Source organism: Hemibagrus wyckioides, linkage group LG26 (assembly GCF_019097595.1).
Source record: "Hemibagrus wyckioides isolate EC202008001 linkage group LG26, SWU_Hwy_1.0, whole genome shotgun sequence".
Lineage (NCBI taxonomy): Eukaryota > Metazoa > Chordata > Actinopteri > Siluriformes > Bagridae > Hemibagrus > Hemibagrus wyckioides.
The window spans coordinates 676,212-688,643 of record NC_080735.1 but is presented as its reverse complement, the minus strand read 5'-3'; the positions used below and the strand labels follow the sequence as shown (position 1 = coordinate 688,643).

Here is a 12,432-nt window from a genome sequence, read left to right as displayed (position 1 = left end):
AGTGTCTAATCTCAGTTTTTGATGCTCAGATCCTCAGTGTCTAATCTCAGTGTCTGATGCTCAGATCCTCAGTGTCTAATCTCAGTTTTTGATGCTCAGAGCTTAAGTGTCTAATCTCAGTGTCTGATGCTCAGATCCTCAGTGTCTAATCTCAGTTTTTGATGCTCAGATCCTCAGTGTCTAATCTCAGTTTTTGATGCTCAGATCCTCAGTGTCTAATCTCAGTTTTTGATGCTCAGATCCTCAGTGTCTAATCTCAGTGTCTGATGCTCAGATCCTCAGTGTCTAATCTCAGTGTCTGATGCTCAGATCCTCAGTGTCTAATCTCAGTTTTTGATGCTCAGATCCTCAGTGTCTAATCTCAGTGTCTGATGCTCAGATCCTCAGTGTCTAATCTCAGTGTCTGATGCTCCTTATTCTGCTCTCCTGCAGTGGTATGGTGTTATGGTGTTGTTGATGAGATGGAAGGAAGAATAAACTCCACTCTAATGTATGAAGTTGTCACTGTAATATTTTTTTTATTCCATTATAAAGTTACTGTATTGTATCCTGGATCAGATAAAAACACTTCTATACTTTAAAAGAATCATCTGATCATCCTGCAGGTTTATTTACTTGGAAACATCTGTACAGCTGTGATTTTAGCAGCAGGCAGTGACGTGTGTTTTATTGAACATAAGAGACAGATTTAATAATTTATCCTCAGATACTTTTATTTAAGTTTAAAAAGCTAAGTACAGTGGACTAGCGCTAGCCAGATGTTTCTTCACTTTGACGTCCAGAAACTTTACCTGTTGGGTTTAATATTTAAATGCTGCTACAGACTTTAGCCGACACTCGGGACAGTCTTCAGTAGATAGCTAACTATGAGGCTAGCAGCATGAACTAGTGATCTAATGAACATAGCTGAAGCATTTGGCTAATTGAGCTAGTGAGATAACCTTTCCTTTCTGTACCTTCTGCTAAAACTTCAGCGTAGCTTACTTACTCAATATAATAACTTCAGATGCTTTGGGGATTAGTTGCGTGTAGTGTAGGTGTGTAGTTGTGTAAAGTGTAGGTGTGTAGATGTGGTAGTAGGAGGTCATGTGATAAGTGTGTGTGCCGTTTGTGGAGACTTCATGGTCAGTGCTTCATTCTGCTGATGATATGTGAGCATTTAAGTCCACTGATCTACAGCCAGACCGTGTCCAGTAAAGTGTCTCTGCTTCTTCCTGTCTCTTTCTACACAGTAGTCGTTTCTACCTGCTTACTCACATACTGGTCATGTGGTCAGCGTACAGAGGCTGAGTGACCCGTGTTCAGTGATAAACGTGAACGTAGGAGAGGAGAGCAGCGTGGACAGAAATGTTAAACATTATAGTGTTCACTGAGAAGATCAGAGTCAGATAAAATATAAAGTTCACACACTTTTATTTTCCACATCAACAGCTTTACTGACAGGATGCAGTTCTTCTTATCTTCATATTTCATCGACATCAACATCTTTTTCATCTTTTTTCCTTTTTTATTATAAGAGTACTTTTTTCACACAGTAAAAGTGTGTCTGTCTGTGTGTGTGTGTGTGTGTGTGTGTGTGTTAACTCTCAGCAAAGAAAGGTCTGATCTTCATGCTGATGGCCTTGAGCGAGTACCACGAGCCCTTCCAGTTCATCCACACGATGCCATCGTCTGTACCGTGCTTGGCCATTTTTTTCGTGTAAGCTCCGCCCCAGTAGTATCGGCCGTTAGGATTGGCTGAATGACAGGAGTTGTACCACCAGCCACCACCATCTTCTTTAGCACACTGCTTGGACGGGTCACCAGGTTCCCTGTATAGGTTAAAAGAGCATATATTGTAAAATATATTTATATATATACATATATTTAGTGTAAGAGACAACAGGAACTAAACATTAAATGTAACTCTATACAAAACAGAATCTCATGTCCACTGTGAGGGTCGTGATGCTCACCAGCGGTCATTGTCTCTGTCGTAGGTGCTGAACATCATGCCATTGTGGATGGTCATGGTACGATTTACACCCAACAGCTCTGTTGCCCCGGTGAGGAAGGTGTTTCCTGCTGTGCCAGAATATTTGTCCACTGCCAGGATGTAGTTGGAGGCCTCGCCTTGTACAGTGAACTGCTGGTACTGAGCGTACGTCTTCGTGCCTGCCCAGTCCTGCATCTCGATCAGAACCTCAGTTGGACCCGTCTTAGTGACCTGACTGATGCGGTCATTACCGAGCCAGTACTCACCTTCATCACCAAAAAGAAAACATTCAGAGGTCAGGAAGCTCTTGTTGATGTACACAAAAACCCACAAGAAGCTCATATCATTTATTCATCTTAATCTAAATGCTCGGAGTCTCTGTGGTTCCATCCCAGGAATGCTGACCGTGAGGCAGGAATATAAATTGGATTTGACGTCAGACTGCAGTTACATGAGCTCAGGAATGAATGAGAAGAACATCTCACCAGGAGTGTTGCAGAAACCTTTCCCAACATCAAATGCCACGTTTCCAAAACCTCTCTTGTAATCGTCCCATCGCCGGCCAAAGTCCACGCTGCCGTCCAGTCGGTTCTGTATGAGCAGCCAGCCTGAGAGAAGAGACAGAGCAGTGGAGAGACTGAGAAACACTACACACTCAAAACCCCAAAGTCATTTCAAAATCAAATGACCGTTAATTAGAGTTAAATGTTTAGTTGAGTGGTGTTAAAAATCAGTCTGTTTTTCCCTCGTCTCGTACCTCCGTTCTGTGTTGTCTGGTCGCAGTAGACCTTGTATGGTGCTTGTGAGGCTTCTGGGCGAATAAAATACATCTCAGAGCTCTCTCCTCCGTTCCTGTAAACATCCTCACAGTCTTTTCCGGAGACGACTGGAACGGGGCAGGACACTACACATGGCTCAGTGCACTTCGCCTTCTGGTCAGTGACCGCCTTCTCCAGACGCTGGATCTTGTCCCGCAGTTTCTCCAGAACTGCCTGCAGGATTTTAATGTTTTGTGGAAATGTGATGTCCACTGATTCTTTCACATACGAGTGCTGGACCTCCAGGTCATCTGTGTACTGACTGACCAACTCGTCATTACCTAAAAAGATACAAGAGAGACATTTTCTTTAGCTCTGAACATGTGAGATGGACAAGCAGAGAATTTAGAGAGCTGTATAGAACGACATGCTGTGAGTAAAGCGTATCTGTGAGGAAACACCTTTACATTTAAACAGGAACAGCTTCTCAAAAGAGGAACATGAACATGAAGTCTACATTTTTGGGTGATTGAACTTCCAGAGTTACTTTAATATTTAAATTTTACAGAAAACTCCATTATGAATAATAGAAGTGCAGTGAGATCTTTAACTACAGAGAGAGATGCAGCGGCGCTTTAGTGCTTTAGACTGTCCAACTTTCTCATCTGTATACATCAGCTTCACACTGACACCTCCATCACCACCGTCACCTCCATCACCACCATCACCTCCATCACCTTCAACACCATCACTTCCATCACCACCATTTACAACATCATCTCCATTAACACCATCACCTCCATTAACACCATCACCTCCATTAACACCATCACCTCCATTAAAACCATCAGCTCCATTAAAACCATCAGCTCCATTACCTCCATCATTACACTTGTTATCTCCTACATGGATGACTAGCCGTTATTACAGATATTAGTCCAGATCAGTCTAATCTCCTTTACCGTTGTTGATCCTCTGTCTCTCGGTGATCTCTGAGCTCAGCTCCTCCACGTATCTGTACACAGAGTTGGATGTCTGTGACAGAGATTCCACGTCTCTTTTCAGCAGAGCCACGGTGGGTTTAATGTCACGCTCCTGCTTCAGTAAAGCTGTCTTCAGCTCACAGCCTGTGGGACAGAGGACACCCTGCAGGACAACACAGAACACCAGACAGGTCAGACCCCACACCAAATCAGATCACATCTTCAAGACTTCTGCTCACTCTCCACACAGCATGTCCCTCATCAGTTATTATAAATCATATCACCGGTTCCAGAGGGTTTTATTATGTAAATTGTACAAATTTAAATAACTTCAGACTTTTTTCTTTCTAAAAATCACTTCCAATAAAACGTTAAAGGAAATGTTTCATCAACATCAGTCCTAAAAATACGGTAACAAAGTTAATAATGTTCATCATGGTCTTTTTAAATGCTTGATTTTTGTGTAGAAACTTTAGACTTTTTAGTCTTCTGCAATGTGAGGAGCAGCAGAACTGATGAGAGACAATTCTAAAGATAAGCTTAAATAAATGTTCTGAGTGTAATCCTGACCTCCAGGGTTAATTAGGGTTTATAATCTAGTAATATAATATGATATGATATAAGCTTTAACAGTACATCCTGGTGTCTACTAACAAGTTTATCATCACTGCTATTTTCTGAGAGGTTTTGAGACCCGAGTCAGGCTCTGAAACTTTACGCTAACGAGGGTCTATAATTCCTGGACTAGCAGTGTACTGGACTGGACTCTAGCAGTGTACTGGACTGGGCTCTAGCAGTGTACTGGACTGGGCTCTAGCAGTGTACTGGACTGGAGTCTAGCAGTGTACTGGACTGGACTCTAGCAGTGTACTGGACTGGACTCTAGCAGTGTACTGGACTGGACTCTAGCAGTGTACCATTGTCTCTGAGGCGTGAACACATCCTCCGCTGTCAGGAATTTCCTTCTTCTCCTCCTGAAGATTTCTGTCTGTGGTCGCAGTGGGTCTAGGTCCATAACGTCCTCGTCCACTAACGGGAGGTGGAGCAGCGACAGGTATGTAAACTTCACGCCCTCGGTTCTGAGGCCTGTGACCTCGAGGATCTTTGAAATCAGTTGTGGGCTGAGAAACATCCAAAACCAGATCATTCAGCAAGTTGTGGTGTTTACAGATACAATTAAAATTCAGTGATGGATTTCTTCACAGGTTACACCTTTATCAGGTTTATATTCATCTGTAAATATCATTTTATTCTCATGTGTTCAAAAGAATGATGCCTCTCTTTTAGAGGAAAGAGATAAAATAATGATTAGCTGGAAAGAGTTGCATAATTAAAACACGGAAAATGCTGATTAGGAAATATTATTCTTTTCCGGAGTTCAGATGCTGACCTGTAAATGTTTCATTTGTTTAAAAACTAACGACAATAATTATGTTCAGTCCATAAAGTCTTAAACTTTAAAAGTATTTTAAAGCATATCCACATGACCAGATAAATATCCAGTGAAGGAATAAACAGTAAACATCTCAAAGACAAGCAGTGAAGAAAAGCAGTGAAGAGTTTACTGATCAATTCTGTTACCAAGAGTGGAAGATAAAACCAGCTCACCTGTGTTGTTTTTACTTCCTACACAGAAAGAGAGAGAGAGAGAGAGAGAGAGAGAGAATTAATAGCTGAGTTGTTGTTATAATCCTGAGCAGTTTGAGAATCTTTACTAATCTCGGGAGTTTATACTCACTGCATCATTTTCATCATCGTAATCAGAACTGGCCCGAGCCAGAGCAACACACACACTGAGGAGGAGGAGAAACTTCATGATAAAGAGCAGGAGGAAACTCGGACCTTCTTGCTGCTGTTCTACATGCTTTAGCTCTCCGCAGTGTGTATTTATAGCCCATCGTCTCGGGTCCTCCTCACAATGATTCACGCTGCAGCAGGACAGATGTGTGTGATGTGATCATTAACTCAGGAGGATCGATGAGAACGCTTCACCGGTCATTTTTGGGAAATGTGCTAACAAGCTGGACCCATAATGCAATGTGAACTCTGGACATGAATTCATGTGAACTAATTTGTTTAAGACGCTGCGTGGACCTTGTGTTCGTTTGTTCTGAAATAAAAACAAACAGCTGTTTTGTGTTTCTGGGCATGTAACAAAACAGGAAATACTTTTCATACAAAAAAATAAATAAATAAATATATTGACTGTTTTAATTGTTTCTGTTGGTTTCTTCAGACAATAAAAATCAGATGCAGTCTGCTGAAGTTCCACACAGATCTCTGGACAGAAAGGGTATCACCATGCAAAGATTCATGTTGTGTGATTAAAATATTCTTAAATATTATTTAAATCTGTAATATTTATTGTTTTAAAACCAAACACGACTGGAGACTTCACACAGGACCTGAAACATCTGGAGAACATTTCATCTGGAAAACAGAACTTTAAAGACTTCACTGTTCTGATGCTGAATTCTGACGATTGCAGTCTGATTTATTTAAATATAAATAAATATTTCTGGAATGCAAAAGAAATTCTTTATTATAAAAAAGTAAAATAATTCATTTAAAGTAAAATGTAAAAAAAATGATAAATAATCACAGAAAGTGTTTATACACACACACACACACACACACACACACACTCACACACACACACTCACACACACTCACACACACACACTCACACACACACACACACACTCACACACACACACACACACACACTCACACACACACACACACACACTCACACACACACACACACACACACACACACACACACACACACACACACACACACACACTCACACACACACACACTCACACACACACACACACACACACACACACACACACACACTCACACACACACACTCACACACACACACACACACACACTCACACACACACACACACACACACACTCACACACACACACACACACACACACTCACACACACACACACTCACACACACTCACACACACACACACACTCACACACACACACACACACACACACTCACACACACACACACACACACACTCACACACACACACTCACACACACACACACACACACACACTCACACACACACTCACACACACACACACTCACACACACTCACACACACACACTCACACACACACACACACTCACACACACACACACACACTCACACACACACACACACACACTCACACACACTCACACACACACACACACACTCACACACACACACACACTCACACACACTCACACACACACACACACTCACACACACACACACACTCACACACACACTCACACACACACTCACACACACACTCACACACACTCACACACACACACACTCACACACACACTCACACACACACACACACACACACACACTCACACACACACACACTCACACACACACACACACACACTCACACACACACACACACTCACACACACTCACACACACACACACACTCACACACACACTCACACACACACTCACACACACTCACACACACACTCACACACACACACACACACTCACACACACACACTCACACACACACACTCACACACACACACACACACGGCATACAGCTTCACTGGGTTTGTCCTTGACCGGAGGTGTGTGTGTGTGTGTGTGTGTGTGTGTGGGTGGGTGTGTGTGACTCAGGTGGACATTACTCAGGTTCCTGACCAAACAAACACACAGTGACTGACCAGCTGAATCAGCAGCTTTTGGTCACTCTTTTGGTCTCAGTGTTCTTCCTGATTGAAGTGAATGCATGAAGGTCAGTAATCAGCTGAAATGACCAGTGCAGGTGTGAGGAGCTCACCTTAATAAAATCATTTACCTACAGAGTTCCACAGTGGGTCAGTTAAACACATTTCTGAGGGTCAATTAAAATAAACTGGACTTAGGATCTGAGAGATAGCACTTTCTCCTCCAGTCAAGCTTTTTATCTCTAAATACTTCGGACCCAAAATACACGAAAGATCAGTGAAGATCTCCTCATTCACGTCTATTAGAACTGAACAGAGTCTGATTAAGTCTGATTAAACCCCACACTGTAAACCTGTGACTGGCTCTGATTGGACAGCTCTCTCTGCAGCTCTTTGTGGGTAAGGAAGTGGCTCTGGGCCTCTAAGAGATCGAACACTGGGAGATCGGTCACTGGGAGATTAGATACTGGAAGACTGAACATTGAGAGATTGGACACTGGGAGATTGGTCACTGGGAGATTGGACACTGAGAGATCAGACTCTCAGATCAAACTGAACTGCTGGTCATCCCAGGTGATTCATCCCCAGCCCAGGATCTTGCATTATCTCTGAACAACTCCATGATCTCCCCTTCAGCCACTGCTTGCAACCTCGGGGTAGCCATGGACAATCAACTGTCCTTTTCCTCCCATGTTACTAATGTGACACACTCATGTCGGTTTCTTCTGTACAACATTAGAAGGATTTGACCATTCCTATCCACACAGGCTACTCAAGTGCTTGTTCAGTCTCTGGTCATTTTGAGACTGGACTACTGCAGCTCTCTACTGGCAGGTCTTCCTCTGAACACAATTCGTCCACTGCAAATGATCCAAAATGTAGCTGTGTGACTTGTCTTCATCCTACCCAAGTTCTCCCACACCACCCTACTGCTGCTCCTCCACTGGCTTCCGGTAGCTGCATTAGATTTAAAATACTGACCCTTACCTACAAAGCCAACAATGGACCAGCACCATCTGACCTCAAAGCTCTTATTACTCCTCACATTGACCCTCGCTCCCTCAGGTCCACTAGCACTGCTCCACTGGTTCCACCATCTCTCAGGGTAAAAAACATCTAGACTCTTCTGTGTTCTGGCACCGAGGTGGTGGAATGAAATTCTCCTAGATGTCCAAACAGCTGAGTCACTGACCGTCTTCAAACGACGTCTGAAGACCCACCTTTTCCTAAAACACTTAAACTAGCTCTTATTTTTCCCTGTTTTTATGGATTGTTATATGTTGTATGTACACAGTTATAAAAACCCCACGCCAACTCAGTGTTTAGACTGACAGAATCCTGAGTGTGTTTCCTACTGAACCAGTGTTAATGTATTCACTGATAGAGACTTAAAGCACTTTTGTACATTGTTCTGGATAAGAGGGTCTGCCAAATGCCAGAAATGTAAATGATGTAAATGTAAATCAGACACTGAAAGATTGAACACTGAGAGATCAGTCACTGGGAGGTTGTTCTTTTTCACTCAGTCAGGGTTTTTGTTGTAAAGACATCATGAAGACATTTTGATTATTTGAAAAGTCTTTAGATCAGATTTAAACCCTTTATAGAGAATTTTCTCATCAAACCAGTCTGAATGCAGCTGAGGTGGCACGTGTGTGTCCCGCCATTGCCAGCTGACCCCTATATAACTAAATAAATTTAGGCAAGAAAGGGCTTCATGAGGACTGAATGTGACATTTACAGAAGAATGTCTAATCATCATGAAACGCTCGATCTTCTCGTTGCACAACAAACTGAGTTCCTCTTTTTTATTTTGTTGATGAATTTGCACAAACGTCCCAAACTTTCTGTTAAAATCATTCTGAGAGCCACATCAAGGTCCAGAGCTTTAATACTGAATAAAAACTTTCACGATGAAACGTCACTAAATACTGAAATGGAAAAATTTAGTAATGGTTATTATTTGTTAGTAGAAATAGATGGATATTTTCTGATAAAAAACGTTTTTAAAAACCGATCTGAATCGGTCAGCTTCTTAAATTGGTTCCCTCCGCTGTTCTAATCGGCTACACTCTTCTGGAAGGTTCTCCACTAGACGTTGGAGTGTGTTTGTGCGGGGATTAGTGATCATTCAGGTACAAGAGCATTAGTGAGATAAGACTCTGGTGTTAGTGAGGTGATCTGAGGGTCAGTGTGTGGTCAGTGGGGTTGAGTCAGAATCAGGGCTCTGTGCAGGACACTCCAGTTCTTCACTCCATCCTTCACCTTGACACCATGTCTTCATGCTGGATCATGCTGGAGCAGGGACTGGACTCTGAGGTCTGGTCAAACTGTAAAGCTCCACACACACACACACACACACACAGAGACCTTCTGGACAACTGTGTGAGGAAGAGTTTACGGGAACAATTTGTTGAAGTAACACATATGGGTGTAATGGTCAGGGGGGCACAAACTTCTGACCTTGTGTTTTATCCAAGTGATATCGTGTGCAAAATATATTAATAATAAAGAGCATGAACTCAGTGAGAGTTAAAGCAGTTACAGTAACAAATTTTAATAAAATAATGTCAGATACAGATTTACTGCATTGTGTCCATGCAGCGGTCAGAGCCCCCGCTAATACTGACCAGAAATTTACATCACTCAACATGGAAGATCTGGCCTCTTTAGTAAAGATGCTGATAATTTATGTTTTAAATGGACTCTTTATCCTCAAATGAAACCTGAAACACTCTGTAAGATGTCTGTGTGTTAGCGTTTAGCAGAAATTTAGCCTCACACCCAGGCTGTGTGTGTAGCCAGAGGAAGTGAGGAAGTGAGGAAGTAAAAAGCACAGAGTCATGAAAACGACTATCTGATAGAAGAAATCATTTTACCCAATATAGACCTGACCGCGTCCAGGCCTCTCCTCATTGGTCATCTGCTTTACTATAAATAATGTGTAACACTGGCTATAAAAGCCCAGCTTGGTTTTGGTCAGAAATCCTCGTGGTCAGAATCAGGTGCTTTGTGGTGGACACTGACCATCCTGGTGATTAAATAACTACCATATTTTACATTTAATACACACGGAGCTTTCCTGATATTCGGATATATTTATACTGACTCATATTTCTGTCTTTCCAGAAGGAGAGTTTAAACAAAATGAAGATTTTAATTGTTTTTGTCCTTCTTACACTGGCTTTCAGTGCATGTGATGCTAAATGTGAGTCTTATCTCTGTCTTATTATTATTATTATTATTATTGTTATTATTATAATTATTATAATAATAATTATTATTATATTATTATTTATTTATTTTTGTTGTTTTTATTGTTGAAGTTATAATTTTTATACTTTTCAATAGTATTATTATTATTATTATTGTTATTGTTATTATTATGAACAGCTCCAGGTTTAAAAAAGTGCTCGGAAGGTTGGACAGGATTTGGGAGAAAATGCTATACATACGTAGCTGAAGTGAAGCCCTGGGCTGAAGCTGAGGTAGGTTTTTTTTATTGATGTCATGAACACTAGAACTCATCACTGATTCACTCTCAGCGGTCTGTATTCGTCTATTTCCTGATGTATTTCTCTTTTATTTTGCAGCGTTATTGTCAGGCTCTGGGAGGAAACCTCGCGTCGATCCACAGCAACCAAACTCAAGCTCTTCTCAAGAAAATGGGGAAAATCTCCGGCAGCTACAAGCGCACCTGGATCGGAGCTCAGGACGCCACTCAGGTAACTTCCCTCCTCTTCTCTCTGTTATTCCAGAGTGGTGCATCCCAGGAATCACAATCAACAAACCAGATGAATTTATAATCCTGTTAAAGAGGACAGTCTGCTTCCTCTCAAGGCTTCTTCCTCAGTCTTCCTCATCATCCTCACCTCAGACTTCGTTCACTCAGAATCTAAATCTACATCAGGTTTCTGCACTTTGGAGACATTAGGGTTAAAACCTTCGGCTGTTCTCTGGAGGAAAATGTCTGCAAAAGAACCGTCAATTAAATGAAGCAGCAGCAACATCGATAAACAAAAAACAGTAAAAAAAAAATCAGAGGTGAAGAAAGAAGGGTGAATTCAAGTTTTTTCACACTAAAGACTTTTATTTGAAGATATGATTAAACATTCCCGTATAAAATGTTTTAATAATGATGTCATTCTGTAAAGAGGTAGCCTGAGGTTTGGCTGAGCCACTAATCCAGCTTTCATCTTTTCCCAGAATTCCGTGTGGCTGTGGAGCGACGGCTCCGTGTTCGATTTCAGCTTGTGGCATTCAGGAGAGCCGAATCACGGACGAGGAGGAAGGGAACACTGCGTAGAGATGAACTATGGAGGTAATCATGTTTATCAGACTGAAGATAATAAAGTGCTCCAGTGCCTTCAGGAGCTTCTCTAAGTCTCTGATGAAGATCAGGATGAAGTTCTTCCTCAGTGTTTTTATTAAACTCTGCTTTATTTTGCAGTTGAAGTGCTGTGGAACGATGCCCAGTGCAGCACCAACCTTTACTTCCTGTGTCAGAAACCTGCACACACCCCACCCATCTGTAGGATCTAGTGACCGCTCATAACTGCTCATAACTGCTCATAAATGCTCATAAACGCTCATAACTGCTCGTAGCTTCTTTTTATCCAAATTATTTCTTCTTATTTTCAGTCACAGCTACTGAAACATTACTCACAATATTACAATAAAGATGAATGATGAAGCCTGATACACTTGTCATTATTATTATTATTATTATTATTATTATTATTATTATTATTATTATCATTATTATTGTTGTTGGCGGTGGAGAGAGCACACACGTGTGTGTGTGTGTGTGTGTGTGTGTGTGGAGAGTGTGTGTGTGTGTGTGTGTGTGTGGAGAGTGTGTGTGTGTGTGTGTGTGGAGAGTGTGTGTGTGTGTGTGTGTGTGTGGAGAGTGTGTGTGTGTGGAGAGTATGTGTGTGTGTGGAGAGTGTGTGTGTGTGTGTGTGGAGAGAGTGTGTGTGTGTGTGTGT

At 41.8% G+C, this 12,432-nt stretch overlaps 2 protein-coding genes across 2 annotated transcripts; one reads left to right on the top strand and one right to left on the bottom strand.

The window, feature by feature from the left end:
* Positions 1 to 1,396: 1,396 nt before the first annotated feature.
* On the bottom strand, positions 1,397 to 5,596 carry fgb (fibrinogen beta chain). Its single transcript, XM_058381200.1, has 8 exons — positions 5,455 to 5,596; positions 5,325 to 5,342; positions 4,634 to 4,837; positions 3,696 to 3,879; positions 2,733 to 3,074; positions 2,461 to 2,583; positions 1,956 to 2,241; positions 1,397 to 1,811 (listed from the first exon to the last, which is right to left on the bottom strand). Exons 1-8 carry the CDS (start codon positions 5,530 to 5,532, stop codon positions 1,580 to 1,582), a joined length of 1,467 nt encoding a protein of 488 aa, XP_058237183.1. The 5' UTR covers positions 5,533 to 5,596; the 3' UTR covers positions 1,397 to 1,579.
* A 4,752-nt stretch (positions 5,597 to 10,348) lies between these two features.
* si:dkeyp-75b4.10 (ladderlectin) lies at positions 10,349 to 12,143 on the top strand. Its single transcript, XM_058380030.1, has 6 exons — positions 10,349 to 10,478; positions 10,574 to 10,652; positions 10,838 to 10,932; positions 11,038 to 11,169; positions 11,651 to 11,765; positions 11,895 to 12,143. The coding sequence occupies exons 2-6, from the start codon at positions 10,592 to 10,594 to the stop codon at positions 11,984 to 11,986; spliced, it is 495 nt and encodes a 164-aa protein (XP_058236013.1). The 5' UTR covers positions 10,349 to 10,478; positions 10,574 to 10,591; the 3' UTR covers positions 11,987 to 12,143.
* The last annotated feature ends 289 nt before the right edge of the window (positions 12,144 to 12,432 follow it).

Excerpts from the sequence above, each read along its gene's own strand:
- fgb (XM_058381200.1), bottom strand. The coding sequence starts at position 5,532 with ATGAAGTTTCTCCTCCTCCTCAGTGTGTGTGTTGCTCTGGCTCGGGCC. Across the intron at positions 3,075-3,695 it reads GAGACAGAGGATCAACAACG|GTAATGACGAGTTGGTCAGT; the intron begins GTAAAGGAGATT and ends GTATCTTTTTAG. Across the intron at positions 1,812-1,955 it reads GACAGAGACAATGACCGCTG|GGAACCTGGTGACCCGTCCA; the intron begins GTGAGCATCACG and ends TAACCTATACAG.
- si:dkeyp-75b4.10 (XM_058380030.1), top strand. The coding sequence starts at position 10,592 with ATGAAGATTTTAATTGTTTTTGTCCTTCTTACACTGGCTTTCAGTGCA. Across the intron at positions 10,653-10,837 it reads CAGTGCATGTGATGCTAAAT|CTCCAGGTTTAAAAAAGTGC; the intron begins GTGAGTCTTATC and ends TATTATGAACAG. Across the intron at positions 11,766-11,894 it reads CGTAGAGATGAACTATGGAG|TTGAAGTGCTGTGGAACGAT; the intron begins GTAATCATGTTT and ends TTTATTTTGCAG.